The sequence below is a fragment of the Sinohyriopsis cumingii genome, chromosome 13, assembly GCF_028554795.1.
Source record: "Sinohyriopsis cumingii isolate HCF-2022 chromosome 13, ASM2855479v2, whole genome shotgun sequence".
Classification (NCBI taxonomy): domain Eukaryota; kingdom Metazoa; phylum Mollusca; class Bivalvia; order Unionida; family Unionidae; genus Sinohyriopsis; species Sinohyriopsis cumingii.
This window is the reverse complement of record NC_142973.1, coordinates 14,109,257-14,133,089: the sequence shown is the minus strand read 5'-3', so window position 1 is coordinate 14,133,089 and position 23,833 is coordinate 14,109,257. Positions and strand designations below refer to the sequence as shown.

At 34.7% G+C, this 23,833-nt stretch overlaps 1 protein-coding gene across 2 annotated transcripts in view; it reads left to right on the top strand.

Annotated features, from left to right (window-relative positions):
- The window catches only part of LOC149784961 (serine/threonine-protein kinase BRSK2-like), a 250,696-nt gene that overhangs the window by 93,796 nt on the left and 133,067 nt on the right, over positions 1 to 23,833 (top strand). For both annotated transcript variants that reach the window (XM_089978615.1, XM_089978614.1), the window contains exons 5-6: positions 11,876 to 11,992; positions 14,598 to 14,631. In XM_089978615.1, the coding sequence (XP_089834741.1) occupies positions 11,876 to 11,992; positions 14,598 to 14,631 (151 nt within the window). The remainder of the gene's footprint in view (positions 1 to 11,875; positions 11,993 to 14,597; positions 14,632 to 23,833) is intronic.

Sequence of the window (23,833 nt, the reverse complement as noted above, 5' to 3'; positions counted from 1 at the left end):
TCTTGTAACTTCTGTTTCTGCAGCAGAGCTTTACCAAGGATTGTTGGATTTCAACCAAATGTGGTAGGCAATTCTATATTGATGAGACTTTTGAGTTTGATTTCCAGCATTCAGTGATACTTGGTATGGCCCATGATCTTTCTTTGGGGTTTGCACAGCATAACACTTCCAGGATTTTTTGGGTTTCAGCCTAAATCAGTACGTTGATAATACATTGAATGAATTTGATTTTCATCATTCCACAAGATCAGTTATGAGAGTTGTGGCCTGTCCTTCGGATGGTACTTTACTAAGAACTGATGTACCAGTATTTGAAGTAGATCTTTAATGACTTTAGTTTCCAGTGTTTCATGTTATCATTAGTTATGCCAGGGATTGCCTGTCCTCTTTTTGTTTCCTTAACCTGATTTCAATGTTGCACCTTGAGCACAAGACCTCAGAATTCCTGCATTATATTTTTGACATATGCCGCCCAGATCCTGATCCCAATGGGCATGCCTTTTTGTCAAGAAGAAAATAAAAAAAATACACTTACAACTTTCTTTAGTGGATGTCCTACCATGTCTGTGTTGGCACTAGCAAAGGCCAGAGTCACAAAAGGTGATATAAACTGTAATATCCATTTAAGAACAATTTATGTGGCAATGAAAGCATTCAAGGTATGTAGTAGTTGATAGAGCTACGTTGTTAAGTCTTTGATGGCCACTTGTTTAATGGATTTTTTGAGGTCCACATAACACCTACTGCAAAAAAGATTCAATTTTTTGAGGCTGAATTAATGACAAAAAAGACTCAGTATTTGCAAGTATGCAGTTTGTCATTTAATGAATGATTTATTAATTTGAAAAGAAAAGTAATTTAGAAAACATGGGTATTTTTATAATGTTGATAGGTAATGAGTAAACACTGAAATTAAAGCATGATCAGGTGCAAAAATTTCCATGGTGCAGCTCATTTCAGGTTAACAAGATATTCAAACATGTTAATATTTTCATGATATAGTATAGATATTCAAACATGTTAATATTTTCATGATATGGTATAGATATTCAAACATGTTAATGTTTTCATGATATAGTATAGATATTCAAACATGTTAATGTTTTCATGATATAGTATAGATATTCAAACATGTTAATGTTTTCATGATATAGTATAGATATTCAAACATGTTAATGTTTTCATGATACAGTATAGATATTCAAACATGTTAATGTTTTCATGATATGGTATAGATATTCAAACATGTTAATGTTTTCATGATATAGTATAGATATTCAAACATGTTAATGTTTTCATGATGTGGTATAGATATTCAAACATGTTAATGTTTTCATGATATAGTATAGATATTCAAACATGTTAATGTTTTCATGATATAGGATAGATATTCAAACATGTTAATGTTTTCATGATATAGTATAGATATTCAAACATGTTAATGTTTTCATGATGTGGTATAGATATTCAAACATGTTAATGTTTTCATGAGTTACTTGAGACACGATAAAACTTTTATTGTATATTGCAATAATGTAAATGTCCAAAGAAAATATGATAGTACAGGCAGACAGGAAAGTTAAGGTCACAAAACTGTCATAGCGACTAAGATTATCACATTTTTAGTACTACTGGTACATTATGTACATCAATTTCGCTTCATCCCTTAAAATGTTTGTGACCCCAAAATGTTGAGGGTCAGAGACACTGTCCCCTGCCCTTGGGATACTAGGTGCAAGGCTGACTTTACTAAAGAATATTGGATTTCAAGCAAAGTTTTCATGCATCTTCATATTAATAAGACCTTGACAGGAGTTATGTCCCCTAATTGCCCATTTCCCTTGCTTTCTCATCCCAACACATGTTACTCTGTAATGTGCATTGCTATGAGCAGGGCCCTATATAATGTATACATTGCTAACAAGTCCAGTTGCTTTAGAGTGGATAACATGAATAATATATGATACATTTTCTTTTTCATTATAAAGCTTAGATATTGTAGGCATAAGAGTAATGAAATATGCATTGTATTGCTAAGCTTTTTCTATGGTTGAAGCTTAGTTTTTATTAGAGAATACAATAATAAAAATGTCAGGATCACTGCCAGAATTGAAAGGTCAAAGTTCAGGGTATCCTGATTATAATGAAACATTTTATTCTTTAAGTAAGCTAGTACAAGATATGTCCTTCATTTTTCTTAAGGATCTGACCATTTAAAGGAGGGAGAGGCTGGTATCTCTTGAAATATAACTCTGGCTTTCAAATAGCTTGAACAAATTTTATTGCTCTGGTGTATAGCAAAAGGAGAGCTGACTATTCAGAATTTTCTCCGGGAAAGAAAAGAAAACTGATCTGGAAGACAATTATATCATTTTGTTTAGATTTGTGAAGCAACCTAGTATAGGAGAAAACTTTATGTTTTGCAAATTGTGTAATGTGATTTTGCTTTTGGGCATGGAGGTGCCATAAAACAGCACAAAAAACTAAAAACCATCAGCTTGCTGCTTCATCATCAACAACTCAGTCAGAACTTATGATGAATATAAATACCAGAGAGAACCTTGATGTAATATGATCGAAGTTCAGTTTTCTTAATTTCTTTTAGAAATGAACCTTCTTCTTTCACTTCTTTCAGTTACTAGTGTTGCTGGTGATTTATTTCATACACATTTTCTAGACAGTAAAATCGCAAAGGATTACTTGTGTGTTAGAATGAAAACAGTTCAGAAAGAAAATAACACAGAATTCAAATCATCAATGAAAGATGTTACATTAGAATCGATAACAATTTTGAAAAAACAAGGTATTGATAAGGCTTCTATAAACAGCCTGTGTCTGAGTGTGTGTTGCGCTCTTGCACCTTCTAAATAGGCACCCAAATGGAACAGGGTTCCCCATTCAGAAGATGCAAGAGTGCAACACATGCATCTTTGACCGTAAATAATTAAGTTATTGTCCTACTTTACTGATGAGGGTAGATGTTGTAAATAGTTACATATGCATTAAAATTTAAAACTGTATTAGTTCCTGAAAATCAGTATTTTTGTCATAAGCAGTCAGTATTTTTGTACTCAGTGGTTGAGGTTCTCACGATTCGACCGTTCAGCTTATGATACCTAGTTGGTCCAAAATGAAAATGGGTCAGTCATACAAACAATATGGCAGCCATGATGACTATAGTGACAATCTTGCTGTCACTACTCCCACTGACTAATGGATGATCATAAAAACTCTGGGTTTTCACCAAAAGACTTCTAATGATGTCTGCTTTGTCCTAAATGAAAATGGTGCCAATCTGGTGCCACAGCAGCTAATTCGAAAATCTTGTTATTACTGAAGAATTTCAGAGATGTTTTCAACCCTCATCTGTTGAAAGGAAAAAATGGTCTTTTCTTGAAATTCTTGGAAAATCTCTTTGGCCACTAGAGCATCTGTTCCTTCAAATGACTTGTTATTGAATGTGATAGGTTTTTTGCTAATTATATCCACTGACTTAAAAATAATTTTTTGACCAATATTTATTTGATGTCTGCTAAAAAATTTGAGCATTATAATGTTTGGAGAATAGAAATTAAGTTGAGAAGGGAACATCTCTCTTTTGTCCATATGTGTGAACTGTGCTGGACATTTTATGTACTCTGTGTACTAAGTATTAGGGTACCTATTGTAATTATAGATCATATAGTAAATGTAGACTGGTCCATCCCCCTTTTAAGGCCCCAATTAAGAGGGGCCATCAAATTCTTTACCAGGGTGGTGTTTTTACCTTTTTGACTTCCTCACCAGAAGCCAGTGCTGGTTCAGCACATTTTCAAGATAATGGGTGCTTGCAATTACAGTGCTGATTAGGTCTTCATCTATCAGACATCAAATTAAGTCATTACCATCTGGATCCCATAGCAGAAACTCAACTCAGAACACCACAGTTGGAAACCATACATGGATTCATTTGAAATTTTGAAGTTTGGAATCATTTTGAAAAATATACCATCAGGTGAATTCAGAAAATTGTGTGGTTGCAACTGTAACAGTTGTGATGCAAAGATTTATTAAATTCAGAATTCAAATTTAGTGCTCAAGACATTTAATGAGCATGGGGCACAGGTGCCTGTTAAAAATTTATTAATATGTTAGTCAAGCTGATGGCCTTGATTCCTTCCATCCAGCAGTTGCTGTCACTGTCCATCCATTTTATACATTGGTATTTATCAGGTGGCTACAAATAGTGTCTATTAACCCAGTATTCACCATGCCTGTATATAAAAAAACCCACCAATAAACAAGAAAGAACTTGTGCTTGCACATTTATTTATTTTTCTTTCCATCCATAAGTCTGTATGCCTGGCTGCTTGGTGTTCATCCAGCCAATAAATTGTTCATGCTGACCAGACTATATACCAGTCTGTTTTTGCCCCTTTTGACCCAGGCTGTTAATTCTAGTCTATATATGCAGTACAGTTTTAATGAACTGTGGAAATCATCAGTGGATGAAATTTTTTATTTTCAAAGATAGAACTCTAAAATATACTTAAATCCAGCAATGATATCAAAATATACACAAGTTTAGTTAAGCTATAAAAACATTCACAAGGCAGGATCATAACACTAGTCAAATCCAGTTATGATAATAACACTAGTCAAATCCAGTTATGATAACAACACTAGTCAAATCCAGTTATGATAATAACACTAGTCAAATCCAGTTATGATAATAACACTAGTCAAGTCCAGTTATGATAATAACACTAGTCCAGTTATGATAATAACACTAGTCAAGTCCAGTTATGATAATAACACTAGTCAAGTCCAGTTATGATAATAACACTAGTCAAGTCCAGTTATGATAATAACACTAGTCAAGTCCAGTTATGATAATAACACTAGTCAAGTCCAGTTATGATAACAACACTAGTCAAATCCAGTTATGATAACAACACTAGTCAAATCCAGTTATGATAATAACACTAGTCAAGTCCAGTTATGATAATAACACTAGTCCAGTTATGATAATAACACTAGTCAAGTCCAGTTATGATAATAACACTAGTCAAGTCCAGTTATGATAATAACACTAGTCAAGTCCAGTTATGATAATAACACTAGTCAAGTCCAGTTATGATAATAACACTAGTCAAGTCCAGTTATGATAACAACACTAGTCAAGTCCAGTTATGATAATAACACTAGTCAAGTCCAATTATGATAATAACACTAGTCAAGTCCAGTTGTGATAATAACACTAGTCAAGTCCAGTTATGATAATAACACTAGTCAAGTCCAGTTATGATAATAACACTAGTCAAGTCCAGTTATGATAACAACACTAGTTGATATCAAATCAAACATAAAGCCCATTAGTGTACAAAACAGACAATTCCAGTAAGGCTATTGACACAAAGGCAACATACATGCCAACCATTAAACTTCTGGTGTAATCATTACGCTTTTATCCACCAAATTATGGTTTACACTTACCTGTATATTGATTACACTTTTTTGGTTCATTAAAAATATAATTTAAAAAAAGTTGCAACAAGTTGTTTTTGTCATTTTTATTATCATCTCTTTAATTCCACTCATATAAATTTGAGAATATTCTTAAAAAGGTAAATGCTGCATAAGAATAGCATAAGAGTACTTATTTCAAATGTGAACTTTGCGTGACAGAGTCATTATATTGATAAGCTAGCTAGTTAGCAGACCAGTCTGTACTTTTAAAGAAAATGGCACCAGATGTTTAGTGAAATGCTTTACAGGGTGACTTGTGGATGTTATATGATGGAAAATGTTAGAGCAGATGGATCTTTTCAAACTTAACGTGTCAGAACAGAAAGAAAGACAACTCAACACCACTTTATAAACTTTACAAGAAGAGTATGAGAGTAAAATAATACAGTGCCTTGAGCATATTGTTGTAGCGCCTTTTTGATGTAACTGTGCTATGGGCAATTAGTCACAAGCAAGAGGGTTTCTTCTTTTCTACATTTAATGGAATTCAGTTACCTCTAGTTCTTCATGCTGACTCCCTGCACTATGTTTGACCTGGCTTTTTAAACGCCGACATCAGAGAGAACATTCCCATAAGACCTATTCTAAAACTAATATTCTAGTCTGATTGTGTTAGGTGCAGACCCTTTATCTAACTCTAATCTACATATCAAAATGCACAGAATCTAAATTATGTAATCCAAAATAAAGCCATATATGTACTCACCATACACACTCTTTTCCCACTGACACTGTATGTTAGAATTTCCAAAAAATATTTAAGTAGGAAATTACTTGCAACCTTATCCTTCTTGAGCAAATTTTTTCAAAATTAAGCTATAACTACCCAACTCTATTTTAAGCACTTTATACCTACTAAAAGAGATTCCAATTTCCCCTCAACTGGTCACTAATTTTAATGTTTAAGTATTAAGGCAAACTTGCTTTACTTGATTTTAATTAGCTATACAAACACATCTTCCAGCTGTCCTACTGACTTCTTTGTTTCAATTTCTCAGCACTGTAGCCTGACACCATAGCATTTGAATAGCTCTAATAAATACTGTATTCCCCCAAATCTCAGCCTCTGCATTAACGGTGACTGTTGAGTTACTATCCTAGACATACTATTATTAAATTTACAGAGAGAATTTAGAAAATTTATACACAAATATATCTTCTCTTCTAAAAGTTATATAAATACCATAGCACCTGAAATAACTAAATTTAGCCCTATAATAACATGATCATGCTTATTGTAGAATTCTTGTTCACTATCATTCCGCAAAAGTTACATACCCTGGTTAAAGTGAGTTCTGAACAGGGATAATTTTTCAGTTTATTTTGTCACTGTATTCTGGTTCTAATCCATATGGAATTTGCCATTTGTTACAAGAATTTTGACCAGCAGCAGAACCAGCAAATATAAATGTATCTTTTTCATATGTCCTGTAATTCTGGCATGTAATATATTGACAACACTTTCATGCCCATAATATGCTTTTTTGCCACTTATAATAGCAATAGTTAAACTTTTACCTCTCGGGGGGTTCGCATGTATGGGACAAGTCCAGTTGTGATATCAACACATAGTCAGATCCATTTAGGATATCAAAACATGGACAAGTCCACTTAGGATGTAAAAACATAAATTAAAATATAAACACATAGTCAAGTGCAGTTATGATATCAAAACATAAATCCAGTTAAGATATCAAAATGTAGACAAGTCCAGTTAGGATATCAACACAGAGACAAGTCCTTTTTGGATGTAAAAGTATAGACAAGTCTAGTTAGGATATCAAGAGACAGACAATACAGATGTCAACATTTTGGAAAAGTCAACTGGGTACCCATCGATCATAATGATCAATTACCTGGGTACCTGATTAAAGGGAAATTATGTTAAATGTGAACCTCAACTGCTTTGTTGTAAGTTCATACAAGTCAACCCCCGCCCACGAGGGATGTAAGGATAATTATTACTGATAAGTGGCCAGAAAATGCAGTCTGAGGATAAAAGGAGTGATCTATATATTACATGCCATAATTACAGAAAACCCTAGGAAAAATGTAACTTTATTTTTGCTACTTACCTGAATCTGCAGTAAGTTAAAATTATTCTCACACATTGGCTAAATCCATTTGGATTAGTATGAAAATACAGACACAAAGCAAAAAAATTAATTATTTATACACAAAATTCACTTTAACTAGTCTGCATCACATGTTTAACTTTTGCTGGAAGGTCATAAAGTCCACAAATTCGGAATGCTGTATTACATCACTGTAGAATTCCTATTTCAAAATTTGTAAAGTGCTATTGATTTGTCCATTTTCAGATGCAACCTGTTTTTCCGTTTAGCAAAAGCCCTCTCCTCCAACATTTTGCAGTCCTATAACATCCAAGAGTGACATTGATAAAGTCCATTTCACTTAATATTTGGCACTATGTTTTTTTCAGTATAGACTGGTGTGCTACTTTAGTGTGTGTCAGACTATAATGAATCAGGCATATGGTTTTAAATTCAAGAAACCCATATGGAAATGTTTCATGTACAGTTACTAGAAATAGAAAATAAGGAAACTGTTTGACGTACATAGCCTGATTGCGGCACAAGTCAAAAATATAAGATCAGTAAACGAAGGTCACACGACGTGAAAGGTCACATAACATGAGCAACTTGGAAACATTTCTTTTTTTCCGTGAACTAAATGGATACCCTATAGATAATTTTTTACCTGGGTAATTATGAACAGGTGGGGACCCAAGTACCTGGATACCTGTTGATGCCTTTAATAGACAAGACCAGTTAGGATTTAAAAACATACATGTACTTAAGTCTAGTTAGGGTATCAAAATATAGACAAGTCCAGTTAGGATATCAAAATATGGACAAGTCCAGTTAGGATATCAAAATATAGACAAGTCCAGTTAGGAAATCAAAATATAGACACAAGTCCAGTTAAAATATAAAACCTACTTTATTCCAGTTAGGATATCATAGTAAAGAGAAGTCCAGTTAGGATATCAGAGCAAACACAAGTCTACTTAGAATATAAAAACAGACAAGTCCAGTTTATGGTATCAAGACATAGACAAGTCCAGTTCAGATATCAAAATATAGACAATTCCAGTTAGAATATAAAAACATATTTAATTCCAGTTAGGTTGGTGCATCCCTCCCGTATAATCTCTGTCTGAAGGAGTTTTGGAGTGATCAGACCATTAATTGTTACTTGAGTATAGTACCAGTTTTGAATGGTGGAACATTGTTTGCAGTACTTGATACTGTGAAATTATGGGCAGTAATATCAGCGTTGAATGTTTCATTTCTACTTTTCCGAGACTTTTATCAGTTTTTCCAACTGCTACATAGATTCTGTCCATGTTAAAAATCATCTTGTGCCTACCTGGTGCAAAGCTGATGATTATGATAGCTTTTGTTGGAGACCCCCTACTGGGACATTTATCTCCAGAAAATCCAGTGAAGTACATAGTTTTGATTGTTCAGAAATTTTGCATTTACATGAGTTAAGAAGTTGATGTATTGTTTACTGGGTCATCAAGTGCATACAGTAATTATATTTTCAAAGGTATTAAAATTGATCTTCAAAAAATGAATTAATAGTCTAATCCCTTAACATTGATGTCTACAAAAAATAAATTAGTGGTCTGGGCTTATTATTAATTTATGCTTCCAGACCAGTTCTCCATCAGGTTACTAACATTCCTGTATCAGTGCTGAAGCAGTCAAATTGTGACCAGACCACTTGGGCCATGGCTAAAATCAGTTGGTATTCCTGATCCAATAAGGAATTTAACCAGCCCCCCAGCTTACTGCTCTGAAAGTACATACCTGTCAATAGCGGCCATGCATAGGCAAACATTATTATTATTATTACATGTATTATTATTATTATTATTATTATTATTATCAGGATTATTTTACATTGACTATTCAACAAAATCATAAGATACGTGTAGATGTTCTGTCCCAGATTTATATTGCACACAAGATTACTAGATCCTGCTCACTTTAGTCTGTCACTAAGTCAGAAAAATGACTGATTCTTTGCTTGTTTTGTGCACAATGGCAAAAAAATAATTTCACTACTGACTCACAGATTGCTTGTGAAACAGAGAAATCTAGTGTTATCACTAATGCATATCATAAACTTAAGTATAATGAGTGGTAATTTTCCAGAAACACTGAAATGTGTAAGGGTTACACCTGTCTTTAAGAAAGGAGAAAAAATGGATCCAGGGAATTACAGACCATTATCAATTCTATCTGTATTGTCAAAACTATTTGAAAAGCATGTAGCCATTCAGGTCTATAAATTTTTGAAACATACTCTCTATTTCATAAAGCACAATCAGGATTTAGAAAGTACCACTTGTGCCAGTCAGAACTTACCAAATTAATTGATCTTTGGCTGAAGGAAATGGATAATGGGCATACTACTGAGATTGTTTTCCTTGACTTCAAGAAAGCTTTTAATCTTGTTGAGCATGAAATTCTGCTGCAAAAGTTGAAGTGTTACAGGTTCGACAATCCTTCTTTAAACTGGTTTAGATCATACCTAAACCAAAGGTCTCAACAAGTAAGCATTGGCAATATTAGCTCTCAAACTCGCACTATTCATTCAGGGGCCCCTCAAGGCTCAGTTTTGGGCCCCTCTCCTCTTCCTTATCTGTATCACTGATCTACCATTAAATAATGAATCCACAAATACAGATTTGTTTGCAAATGATGCAACCTTGTATACATCTAGTTCTGGTACTGAAGTTATCCAAATGAGATTAAACTAAGACCTTTTTAGAGTCCAAAATTGGGCACAACAAAATAGGATGGCAATTAAAGAAGGTAAAACAAAATGTGTGATTTTAGGGACATCACAAAAGCTACACAAGTCAGGGAACCAGAACTATCTCTTGCAATAAATAATCATCCATTAGAAAATGTCAAACATGAAAAGCTTGTAGGTGTGACCATAGATAATAATTTGTTATGGAATGACCAATGACCATATTGATAAGCTTTGTAAAACACTGTCATCCAGAACTGCCCTACTCAGCAGAATCAAGAAATATTTACCTATGGAAACTAAAAATCTGTACTACAAGTCATATATTCTTCCAATAATGGATTATTATTCAAATGTATGGGGAAACTGTGCTAAATCTGAGCTTGACAGGATTTATAAACTTCAGAAACGAGCAGCAAGTGATAATTTTAGATGCATCTATTAATCATCCCTCAAAAGCATTATTTAGTGAACTCAAATGGTTCACAATATATGACAGGATATATTTTCACAAGACAGTTCTTTTATATAAATGTCTTCATGGAACTGCACCAGAGTATCTTCAGGCCTTTTTCAACACAATACCAGTTGAGATCAATATCACATGGAAACCTTCTACCATGAAAACCAAGAACAGAGCAATTTAAAAAGAGTTTCCAATACTCTGGTACAGTTCTGTGGAAAAAACTTCCACTACATGTAAAATCTGCTGAAAATATTAGAGTATTTAAGAAGAGATATCATGAGCATGTATGTGCTTCTAATATATAATGGAATTTAGTATTTTAATACTAAACATGTTAAAATAAACAGTAATTATTGCTATCTTCATATAATGTGCATTATTATACTCTCCTTAAGAGGGCCTAAACGGAGAATAGTCCTTGACTAATGAGTCACCCTCTATAAATAAAGCATTATTGTTATTATTATTATTATTACTCAGTTGTGGCTATTTTGTCAGTGCCAACTTACTCTCATGCTAAACATAGAGATATGTTGAGAAAGCTAGTGTTAGACTTCCACTCATTTATGGTGATCCTCTCAGTGGCTACTTTATTCCATATTAAACACAAGAGAAGTTAAGAAAGCTAGGGATATACCTCCACTGTTCTTTAGACTGTTCTCTCAATTCAGTTTTATTTGTTGTTTTTTTAAAAATTATATTTTGTTTTTGTTTGTATTAATGGCATTTTTAAAAAAACACATTATTGGCTATATCATGCTGAGGAAATGGATCTAAGTACCTTTCTGAACAACACACTAGGGTAGCTGACTGGGGCTGGGCTGGGTGGGTATCAAACCATGACCCTTGGATTACATGCTGAATGCTCTACCAAACAAGTTACTGTGGCTTCCAGATGGCCCTCTTTGACAATACTTCAGTTTATAAATTTGGGAGATTGTCCAATTTTTTCCACAGAATGATCATTTTTGGGTCTTTAAACGTAATCAAGTGTAGCAAACAAAACATTCACAAAAATTGGTATTCAGTTAAAAGTTAAGTACATGTATTTTTAAAGGCATCAGATTTGTACTATGAGATTAAGTCCACGGGTTTTCTTTTTCCTTTCAGTCACAGAGATTTAAAGCCAGAGAATTTACTTCTAGACGAGAAGAATAATATAAAAGTGGCCGACTTTGGGATGGCTTCCTTACAAGTGGAAGGCTCCATGCTTGAAACAAGTTGTGGGTAGGTAGCTAGTGCAGCCTGAATTTTGATTAAGTTTTTTTTTTACACTTCACTAGGATTTCCCTCAACAAATGAAATAAAAAAAGAACAATATTTGAAATAAAGGAAACATATCGTTAAATATTCAGAAACTGTTTATTTTTTTAAAACTCATTTGGCTGCAAGACCAAGGGAACTTAAAGAATGGAATCCTGCCTGGAGAGTGCTATTGATCAGTAAACAAATGCTATTTTTTGACTTATTAAAAAATTTGGTAGACAGTTTTTAACTTAATTTACAAGAGTATTATATCATGGAAACCTTTTTAAGTTTGGAAAAACTATGCCAATTTACCTTCAAGTATATCTGCCATTTCTAAATGAAATGTTACTGCTCAGCATCCATGTGGCTACCACAGTGACCATCTTGAAAATCTTGTTATTGCTACAGTTCTGAATTGATGGTCATATCTTTATGATGTCTAATTGGTCCTGAATGAAAATGGTTTAATATGGCTGCCATGGCAGCCATCCTGAAAATCGTTTTATTGTACCTCCTCCGTAATGGGAGTCAGTTTAATTGGTTTTTACATGAAGATTTAGGTACCAGTCTGACCCACAGTATAGCCACCATGTTAGCTGTTGGTTGTTTTAAAAATCTTGTTACTACTACTCCTTCTGAACAAATTGTCATATTGACATGGGGTTTTCACTTAAAAGCTTCTCATGTCTAGGTAGTCCTAACTGAAAATGCTGTTGATTTCTTATGTTGTCTGCTTGGTCCTAAATGAAAATGGCTACAACAGTGTCATCTCTTATGGCTAGAATGGCAGCCATATTGAAAATTCTTCTTAGTACTGTTTGTCCTAAATGGAAACTCATATTAGCAGGGGGTTTCCACCAGAAGACAGCTAACAGTATGTAGTTGGTCCAAACTGAATTAGATTCAAATCTGACATCCATTATGACCAGTATGATGGTTATCTTTTATATCATTGTCACTGCTCTTTTTGGATGGCTGGTCATATTGACATGTGGTTTTCACCAAACATCTTCTTATGATATCAAGTTTGTCCAAAAGAAACTGGTGTCAATTTTACATTCAATATGGTCAGCATGGGATTCATCTTGAAAATCACTACTCCTGTTTTGAGAGACATATTGACATAGGGTTTTCACCAAAAGAGTTCTTATGATGTCTGGTTGGTCCTAAAAGAAAATGGTGCTGATCTTAGATAAAACAACCACAATGACCCTCATGAAATCTTGTTACTGATCCAAAATATCAGAGATGGTTTCAGCAATCTGCAGTTGAAAAGAAGAACAGTTTTATCTTGGATTCCTGGAAATTCTTCTTGGTTTGTAGTGTGTCAGTGCATTTAAGCGATATCATTCAGATGCTATTAATGAAAATAGAAAACTCTTTTAAAGACATCTGAGAAATCCAAGATCAAAAACTGACCAAATTTGACAGCATTCTGGCATTAAGACCATAAAATGTTGTTTTTTTTAAAGAAAATAAATGTTTGGCATTTCTTGCTGTAAAGTAGAAAATCTTTTGAACAGCTTTTGAAAAAAGTGCCAACAGACCTGGTATGACAGAAAGCATACTGGCATGAAGGCATTTCTGTGTGATGCAGATCCACCATCCATTATGGGTACTGTTACTAAAAGCATTTTAAGTTTTTTCATCATAAACTGCTCAGCAGAATTTGACTTGATTTCACAGAAAGCATCCTTGCATGAATAGATGATGCAGATTTGCCATACAATATGGTAGATGTTACTAAAAATATCGAAACCTCAGTTGAACAGCATCCTCACGAATGCTGAACAGGATTTTGACCAGATTTGACAGAAAGAATCCAATTTAATCACTCTATTAGTAGAACCTCTTAATGATTCCATCTCAAAACTGCTTGACAGAATTTTGATCATCATCCTGATTTGAAGACCTTTAATTTTTCACAAAGATGCTTATTGGGCATCAGATATGACTGTAATATCCAAGCAACTATTTGTCCTAGCAAGTCAACAGAATTGAATACATTTTGACAGAATATTCTGCAAACTCAGATGGTTTAGCATTTGGCTGCTAGGCAGGTGCCTGTCAGGTGAGTCGTGGGGCATAGAAATAAAATTAACCATAACTAAGATTTAATAAATTTTAGTTAGAAATAAAGCAAAACAAGATGTTCTGTTCCCAAAGCAGAAATAAGTTGGATGGATTTCAGTGTGGTACAGTTATTATTGCATACTGACACAGACATAACATTGCTGTGAAGCAGAGATAAATCAGTTAGCACACTGTGTGCCTGAGTTGTCGCAGTTTCTACTTCTTACCTGTAATTCTAATGAAGTCTTTCAAATGTAATGCTGTCTGTTCAAAAAACAAAAACACTAAAAGTCTTCTGAAATTAAACAGAAATAAGACAACTCAAGCAAACAGATTGCTTGAAATAAGACTATACTGCACAGGTAAAATGAATTCAGTATTTGTTTCTTTTTTGTTGTAACTTTTAAATACAATATATGCATACTTTATAGATCAGTTCTTAAATTTTATATATTCAGTAATTATACAGAACCATGTAGACTTTGATATTCCTGTCATTTTACTGTAATAGCTCACCACATTATGCCTGTCCGGAAGTCATTAGGGTAGGTGGAGCTTGTTGCCATAGATACCAGTCAATGTCAATCACCACCAAACTGCACCCACTGTATCTACACATACCTGTCCATTGTATTAAAGAAAAATGTCGTGGATGAATTTTGCCATCTATTCTAATCTATTTTTGTTATTGGAAGAGATTGATAGCCGTAAAAGTTTAGAAATAATTTGTAAGTTTTAACCTGAATGGTTTGACTCAAAATCTCTCACATAAGATTGCAATGCATTCCTTTTTAAACCTGTAATGCCATAGAATGTTAAAGTCCAACATGTCTTTTAAATGACACATAGATATGATACAAGGTTGATGTGTCAGTGCTTTCAAAGAAAGACTTCCAATTCTGTCATATTAGCAAAACAGTATTAACATCTTGATAGAACCTATGTACTTTAATGACGTTGGAAGTTTTTGCTGTAGAAAAAGAAAAACATAGATTTTTGTGTTATATTAGCAAATATTTACAAAGATTTTATTAAAAAATATATTTGCTCAATGCTGTATTTTATGCAGTGTGATTTTTATATTTAGTTTTTTAACTGATCTGACATCCAATGTGGCCACCATAGTGGCTCTATTCAAAATCTTGTTATTTCACCTTCTGAATGGAAAATGATGTTGACAGTGGGTTTTCACCTGAAGTCTTCTTATCATGTCTGGTTGGTCATAAATGAAATGGTGCTGCATAGACATCCAGTATGCCACTATGGCAGCCATCTTGAAAATCTTGCTGTTGCTAATGCTTCCAAACAGAAAGGCATATTGACATGGGATTTTCACCTGAAGTCTTCTTATGATGTCTGGTTGGTCTTGAATTAAAGTGGTGCCGTTCAGATATCCAATGTTGATGCCACAGTGGCTGTATTGCTAATCCTCCTGAATAGAAAGTCATATCAGCATGAGGTTTTCAAGAAAAAGTTTTCTTATGGTGTCTGCTTGGTTCTACATGAAAATGGTGCAGATCGGACAGTCAATACAGACATAAGTGCAGCTGTTTAAAAATGTTGGTACAGCTACTCCTTCTGAACAGAATGTCATGTTGACATGTTTTCACTGGGTTTTCATGAGAAGGTCTTGTGATGTTTAGTTGGTCCTAAATGAAAATGATGCTGGTCTGACAACCAATAAGGTCACATCACAACTATCCTGAAATCTTGTTATGGCTATTTGTCTTCAACAAAGTCTTCCCTGCAAGGGGATTTCACCACAAGGGTTGTGCCTAAAGGACAATGGTGCCAATCTGACATCCAGCATGGCCAACATGATGGTCATATTAAAAATCTTGTTATTGCAATGTTTTTGAATGGATTGTCGTATCCATCTGGGACTTACAATGATGTATGTTTGGTCTTGAATGAAAATGGTGCTGATCTTACATCCAGTATGGCCACAACAACTGCTAAGTGTATAGTTATTGGTCAGAAATGGTCAGTATCAACATGCAGCAGTCTTATCTTGAATTCCTTGAAATTCTATTGGTCAGTAGGGTGTATTATTTTGCAGCTGAAAGCCAAGATTAATTAAGAGTCTCCTGAGCTACAAAGTACAGACACCAGTTTCTCAAGGTCATCACCAAGTGTAGCGTTCAGGCCAATGGTTAACTGTTTACTGTATTTTATTGATGATAATGCCCATGCACAAAAATAAACCAGTCTTTCTCACCCCACCAGAATTGGAAAAACTTGTAAGATAAGCCCACTTCTTATCTATGGATGAACAAAAATATTTGCATGATTTCTTGATCTTTGGTAACAGAGTCAGCAATAGAGTAATAGAGTCTTTTGTAATAGAGTCAAGTGAGTGTGATATGAATAACCAAAATTGGTGGATGTAATGACTTTGAGAACTCAATGCTATCGCTGTCTACATACCATCCTATTTCCATTCAAGTTGAAATTTTCATAACAGAAAAAATCAGTATGTGCAGTCCTTACCAAAAACCTGCATGAAACAAATCTCGAAAATAATTGCATCTCTAGGATTCTAAATTCAAAATAATGTCAATTACACATGAACTGAGAGTATTTTTTAATGTTGGGTTATTCAGAGTAATGTCAGTTACATATGAACTGAGAGTATTTTTTAATGTTGGATTATTCAAAGTAATGTCAATTACACATGAATTGAGTATTTTTTAATGTTGGGCTATTGAAAGTAATGTCAATTACACATGAACTGAGTATTTTTTAATGTTGGGTTATTCAAAGTAATGTCAATTACACATGAACTGAGGGTATTTTTTATTGTTGCGTTATTATTTAAAATAAATATTCACAAGTTAAATTGATTCCTCAATCTGCAACATTAAGGAATACAAAATTTGGTACTAATTACTTTTTTCAAACCATGCCTTTAGGACTTGAAAGGATTTGTTAAAAAATAAAAAGTGGTATGCCCTCAGAATGCTTTTACAATAAAGATATTTCATCTAAAAGGTAAAAAATGTTGTTGGATGGAATGGCTTTTTGGTTGCTATCACTGCCTGCAGCCTAATAAAGTTAAACATGGCATTCCAAATTTTCTTTGATTTGTCTCTAATATGACAAGGATATATATGAGAATAAGCCCGTCTCCCATTTTTTTGAAGCTCTATAATATTAGACTAGCTTTGTCTTATTTCTGGGGAAAACATGGTATAGTAACATTCTACATGGCATGACCTTAAGTAACCTATAAAATGAATGGTCATCAAAATTCTTATCTGTTTTCATTGAAATGTCCAGTATCGGATTTTTACGTTACTTGAAAGGTTAAATTCGCATTTTACAGTGCATTACACTGAGTCAACATTTGACCTAATTGTGACCTTGTAGAGATTCGGTGATTTATGTCCATGACACTGCTATAGTTAAGACTCTTCAAGCTTGGATTTGGCAAAAGTGGGTATGTGAGAAAGCTTGCCAGTAGCTTCTCGTGGTTCTTTCTGGGGGTTTTCCCCGAGTTCTTCCTCCACCATTTATACTGGCTGACATGTATAGCCAATCTTGCGCTGAAAAAACGGTGTTAAACCCTACAACAACAACAACTCTTTAAAAAAAAAATATTGGTATACACGTGTTTATAAAAAAAATTATTCCTTGAAAACCATTAGCTTGCTAGCTATTATTGTTATTATTATCCTTGAGATGTGATGGGTATCCACTTTTTATGGTCATTGTGTTTGGTCAATCACCAACCCACCCACTCCATCAGTACCCCTCCCCCCAACCTTTCTCATGCATTTCTAAAATTGCATTGGTTAGTTGTCAGAGACATTCATGCCATGTAGCCTCTGGCTATGCAAGCTGTCCACGTAGTTTTAAGTTTATAATTCCCATGTGTGCAAAGGCTATAATTTGCCTGTGTGTGCAGAGGTTATAATTTGCCCATGATCTTGCTCATGTATGCAAAGGTTTTAATTTGCCCATTATCATTCCTATTTGCCCATTGTCTTGAATGTCCTTATCTTAGCAAACACCTGAACTTGAATAATGCTACAACCCTAAGCAAATTCTTTTCTGAAATCTATTACAACAGTTTATACTCGCTAAGACAACTCCAACTGCAAAGTGCACATACCCAAAAATGCCATTGCAAAATGCACCAGGAGATCTGGTTCTCTACAGTTTTGTTAGGAGTAATCAGTAGAACAAACAGCATAGACCCAGATCTGCAGGTACATTATGTTACAACAGATCAGGATCTTTGTTGTTTGCAGTTTTACTCGACTTATAAGCAGGTATATTCTTTACCTTCATTTGTCATTGAAGTTAAGGTTTTCATAACATGTGAAGATCATAATTTTTTTACCTTTCAGATTGTTGGGGTTTTGAATTGTCTAAAACATTTAAGAGTTATTTTAGGATAGGGCCCTAGCCGTTATTATCATCTTGTTGACAGGCATCAGGGCAGGGGATGATCCCCATCATAAATGTATATAATGGGTGCAGTTTGGTGTTGAACACAGATGCTGATAGCATCTTGCATGACAATGCATCTCAGTTTGATTTAATGAATGTTTTTGCATACTTCTTCACAGTGTCAAATACAGTTGTAGATGCAAGTTTGTGTAAATGTTGTACATGTGTTGTTTTTTTTTGCTGAATTTCTTTCTAATACTGAATTCCTTGAAACCATTTGTGATTGAAATACATTATGGGATACAACTAGGAAAGTTATGAACAGATTTTCAGAGTCGAAGCAAATTATCTTTACTTTCTTGTCAGCATTAGCCAGCGGCAAGGCATAGGCATGACTTTTCTGGCATTGTGAGTATTGTGTATCATAAGTGTTAAGTTTCTTTTAGATTTTGTATTAGACAGTCCGTATATGTCATATTATAGTGTGTAATTGCGACGGGGGGGGGATAATTCTTAGCATAGTATGCAGGTGATACAATAGTGATACATCATAGCATAGTATGTAGGTGAGACAATGGAGATACATCATAACACATTATGTAGGTGAAACATTTGTGATATGTCATATAGCATAGTATGTAGGTGAGACAGCAAGGATACATCATATCATAGTGTGTAGATCAGTCTGGGGATACATCATATCATAGTGTGTAAATCCGACTGGGGATACGTCATATCATAGTGTGTGGATCAGACTGGGGATACATCATATCATAGCGTGTGGATCGGACTGGGGATACATCATAGCACAAGGCATTGGTGAGATACTGGGGGATCACATTCTTGTGAATGGAACAAGTCTCAGAAATATTTATATCTGCCTTAAGGTAGAGCATGTCATGCTATGATGTCTGTCTCTCTGTCTTTCTGTTCATCTGTCTGTCCAACCATCCAGCAGTTTCATTTCAACAAATAATTAGAGTTCTCTGCTATCTGCTATTGCCAAACTTTGTCCATAGTTTGCATTTGGAGCAAGGAACAATCATATTGACTTCAGGGCCAAGTTCACAGTGATTCTAAGAAGAAAAATGGTTTCTGCATAATATATTGAGTTTTTTAACATCCACTGTGACAAAATTTGTGGATGACACGCATTTGAGACATGGAAGACACAAATTTATTTTGGGGTCAAAAGGTTAAATGTAAATGTCACCATAATTGAAAGATGCAATAGAAGAAAAAATGATTTTCAATAAACTACTTAAGTTCTGTGCCACATGCCATGATTAAACTTTTTTGAGTGCTTGCATTTGAAACGAGGAAGACACATATTGATTTTATGGTTTAAAATGTCAAGGGTCAAAGTCACAGGGACTGCAAGCTCTATCACGAACCATGATGAAATTTAGTGGATGGCTTATATTTGAGACAGAAAAGGCATTATTTGGTTTTGAGATCTGTAGGTCAAAAATCAAGGTCACCATCAGATAGATGAATAGTTTCTGCAAATTAGTTTTGTGTCTTACCGTCACCAGATTTTTGGAATGGCTTGCATTTAAGACAAGGAAGACCCATTGATTTTTGGATTCAAATGGTCTAGTATCTGACAAATAAAGAGTGTTTTACATTTTAAAAAAACATGTAATGATACTATTTACCATATTATGTGCTGTTATGATACTCTTGTTTGACTTAAGACTCATCTCCATCATGGGGGTACTGGTAGGGGTTAGTGGAGGGTGGGTGTATATTTATGTGAGCAAATTGTCCAACATTCATTAAGTATTAAAAAGAAAAATTTTGCTGGCATTTAAATAGGAATTCTTGTTTACAACAAAATCTTTGTTGTAAATTAACATCGTATGCACGTGCTTATTTGTATAAAACCTTTATAAAAATGCTGTGTATTTCTAGAGGTATGTCCATACTGATAATCCTCAGTCTTTGTTTTGTAACACTATTACCTTGTTAGAAATAAGAGGAACATTATCCATCATATGCATTTAGTTGGGATAGGGAAACCTTACACTTAGGAACTGAATTTGACGGCCATGATCTCAGCAAACCGTGGTTACTGCCTCCAGATTCTGACCCATGGGTCGGATTTTCCTATCACCAAGGCATATGATGGATTTAGAAATGACTGTTATATAATAACAGAAGATCTAGACCTCTATCTGGGTTCGCTTTATACCCTCGACTGTCCTGTCCCATACCAAGGAATCTGATGGATTTAGATATGACTGTTAAATCATAATAGTAGATTCAGACCTCTATCTGGGTTCTCTTGATGACCTGAACTGTCCAGATCTATGAGAACTAAGAGTTGTAGAGGTTGTTGTCATTGTTGATATTGTAACTCAAAGGCTTGGAACAAATTCCTCACCTCAGTGTGGGTTGGAATCAAACGACCACTGCATTAACACATTAACCTTTGCGACGACTTTATGGGGCAGGAGGTAGTAGCCTACTGCCGAGCTCTGTAATGTCATGGTCATGCACGATACACTAAAGTGGGTGGTATTATAGAAAGGTAGACAGATGTAGCTCTACCATGATAACAAATAATCTGGAATATCTAGTTGCACTACAAAATACAGATAGAAAAACCTCATTTTTTGGACCCGACTTTTTTTAATGCAAAATTCGCCCGTGGTTGGAATCCCATTTTGTGTCCAGATTTTAGACTTTCAGGTCTCAGATCTAAGGCAAACTGGTATGAACTGCAAACAGACAGATGAGCCTTTGCAAAAAGTAGGATAAGATGGGCATTTGGAATAAAGAGTGTTCTCCATACAAAAATAATGGCTCTGTTTAGCAAAAAAACCCAACACAAAACAAGTTCAACTTTTACCTTTCTGCTCATGCGTGAGTCAAATAGCCAACGAAAAATGATGTTTCTAACACAACTAGGCAGTATGTTATTGAAAGATGACCGGGGATTTGGTGTTTTCGAGTCTATTCAGAAATAGCTTTCAAAATGTGTTTCCTACTCGATTTTCAGGCAAAAATGGCAAAAACCTCCAGGGGTTAATGTGTTAAGAAATATTCCCTCTGGACCATACCTTTTACTTATCCAGCAGCAGCACTCACATGAAACAGGATAAAAGTTAAATACAGTAAAAATCGTTGCAGGCTCTATAAATCTTATAACTATGTTCTAATTGCCTTATATTGTCCCATGCACCTTTTGGTAATGTTATCAGCTGTCGTATAAGTCAAACTGCAAAATACATAAATCATGATCTGCTGCTGCATAATGTACCAGCAGATCAGGGTCTGTTTTTAAAAGAAAATACTGATTACTCATAATAAATAGCATACATCAAGATCTGCTGGCACATTATGCAATGGCAGGTCTTCTTTGTGCAGTTGGCCTTGTCATATATGTCAGTACATATGGTACAAGTCATACTGTTCCTCCCATGTGATTATTCTCTGTCTTGACATGATGAAGTATGCTGCATCTTATCCATATGATATAGAGGGAGTATATAGTGTTACCTGTATCTGTCCATCACATATTCTGTGGAGGGGTATGTAGTGTTTTTTGTATCTGTCCATCACATATTCTGTGGAGGGGTATATAGTGTTTTCTGTATTTGTCCATCACATATTCTGTGGAGGGGTATGTAGTGTTTTTTGTATCTGTCCATCACACATTCTGTGGAGGGGTATACATTGTTACCTGTGTCTGTCATCACATATTCTGTGGAGAAGTATAGTGTTTTCTGTATCTGTCCATCACATATTCTGTGGAGGGGGTATATAGTGTTACCTGTATCTATCCATCACATATTTTACATAGGAATATATAGTTTTAACTATATCTATCCATCACTTATTATGTGGAGGGTGTATATTGTGTGACCTGTATCAGTCCATCTCATATTCTGTGGAGGCAGTTTATAGTGTTACCTATATCTGTCCATCACATATTCTATGGAGAGAGTATATATTGTTGCCTGTATGTGTCCATCACATATTCTGTGGGATGGATATATTGTGTGACCTGTATCTGTCCATCTCATATTCTGTGTAAGGGGTATATAGTGTTACCTGTATCTGTCCATCACATATTCTCTGGGATGGATATATTGTGTGATCTGTATCTGTCCATCACATATTTTCTGTTGAAGGGGTATATAGTGTTACCTGTATCTGTCCATCATATATGGTGGTGGGTATATAGTGTTACCTGTATCTGTCCATCATATATGGTGGTGGGGTATAGAGTGTTACCTGTATCTGTCCATCATATATGGTGGTGGGGTATATAGTGTTACCTGTATCTGTCCATCATATATGGTGGTGGGGTATAGAGTGTTACCTGTATCTGTCCATCATATATGGTGGTGGGATATATAGTGTTACCTGTATCTGTCCATCATATATGGTGGTGGGGTATAGAGTGTTACCTGTATCTGTCCATCATATATGGTGGTGGGGTATAGAGTGTTACCTGTATCTGTCCATCATATATGGTGGTGGGGTATAGAGTGTTACCTGTATCTGTCCATCATATATGGTGGTGGGGTATAGAGTGTTACCTGTATCTGTCTATCATATATGGTGGTGGGGTATAGAGTGTTACCTGTATCTGTCCATCATATATGGTGGTGGGGTATAGAGTGTTACCTGTAGCACCTTTAAAAATATTTGTCATTGCATGTTGACTCTAGTGTAGTATTATCACGTAACCAGGTGTTTCATTGGTGTCATTTGGATACATTTATAGTTTAATACCCTTGTGTTGGTTGTTTTTGTCAAAAATAAAAGCTGTATTATCAGTGAAATGAAATGATCTTTTTTTTTTCTGAACTTCAAAATGCATTCATTCTCATAGAAAAACCATGACATTTTTCATAAACATGGCAGAAGAAAAGATTCCCACACCGAAAATACTCCATTCATAATGTAGTTGATGGAACAATATACTCAAGTTTTATACCTCTGGATCCTGCATTTACAAACAGTTCTCACATTCAGACAGAGAATCATCTCAGATTGGCAAATGTTAAATAACCAACCAATTAAATGTTTTATAGTAAGGTTGTGTGTATGTGTATTTTTGCCATGTTTGATTAGTTGGGTATATATGTGTGTGTGTATTTTTGCATGGTTGTGTGTATGTGTATTTTAGCATTTTTTTAGTAGTTGGGGATGTGTGTGTATTTTTGCATGTTGGGGGTGTTTTTATTTTTGCATGCTTGAGTGGTTGTGTGTGTGTGTAGATGTAGTTTTGCATGCTTGAGAGTTTGGGTGTTATGTGGTGTGTATTTTTACTTGGATGTGTATATGTGTATATAGCATGTTGGAATGGTTGGGTGTGTATATGCATATTTAGCATGT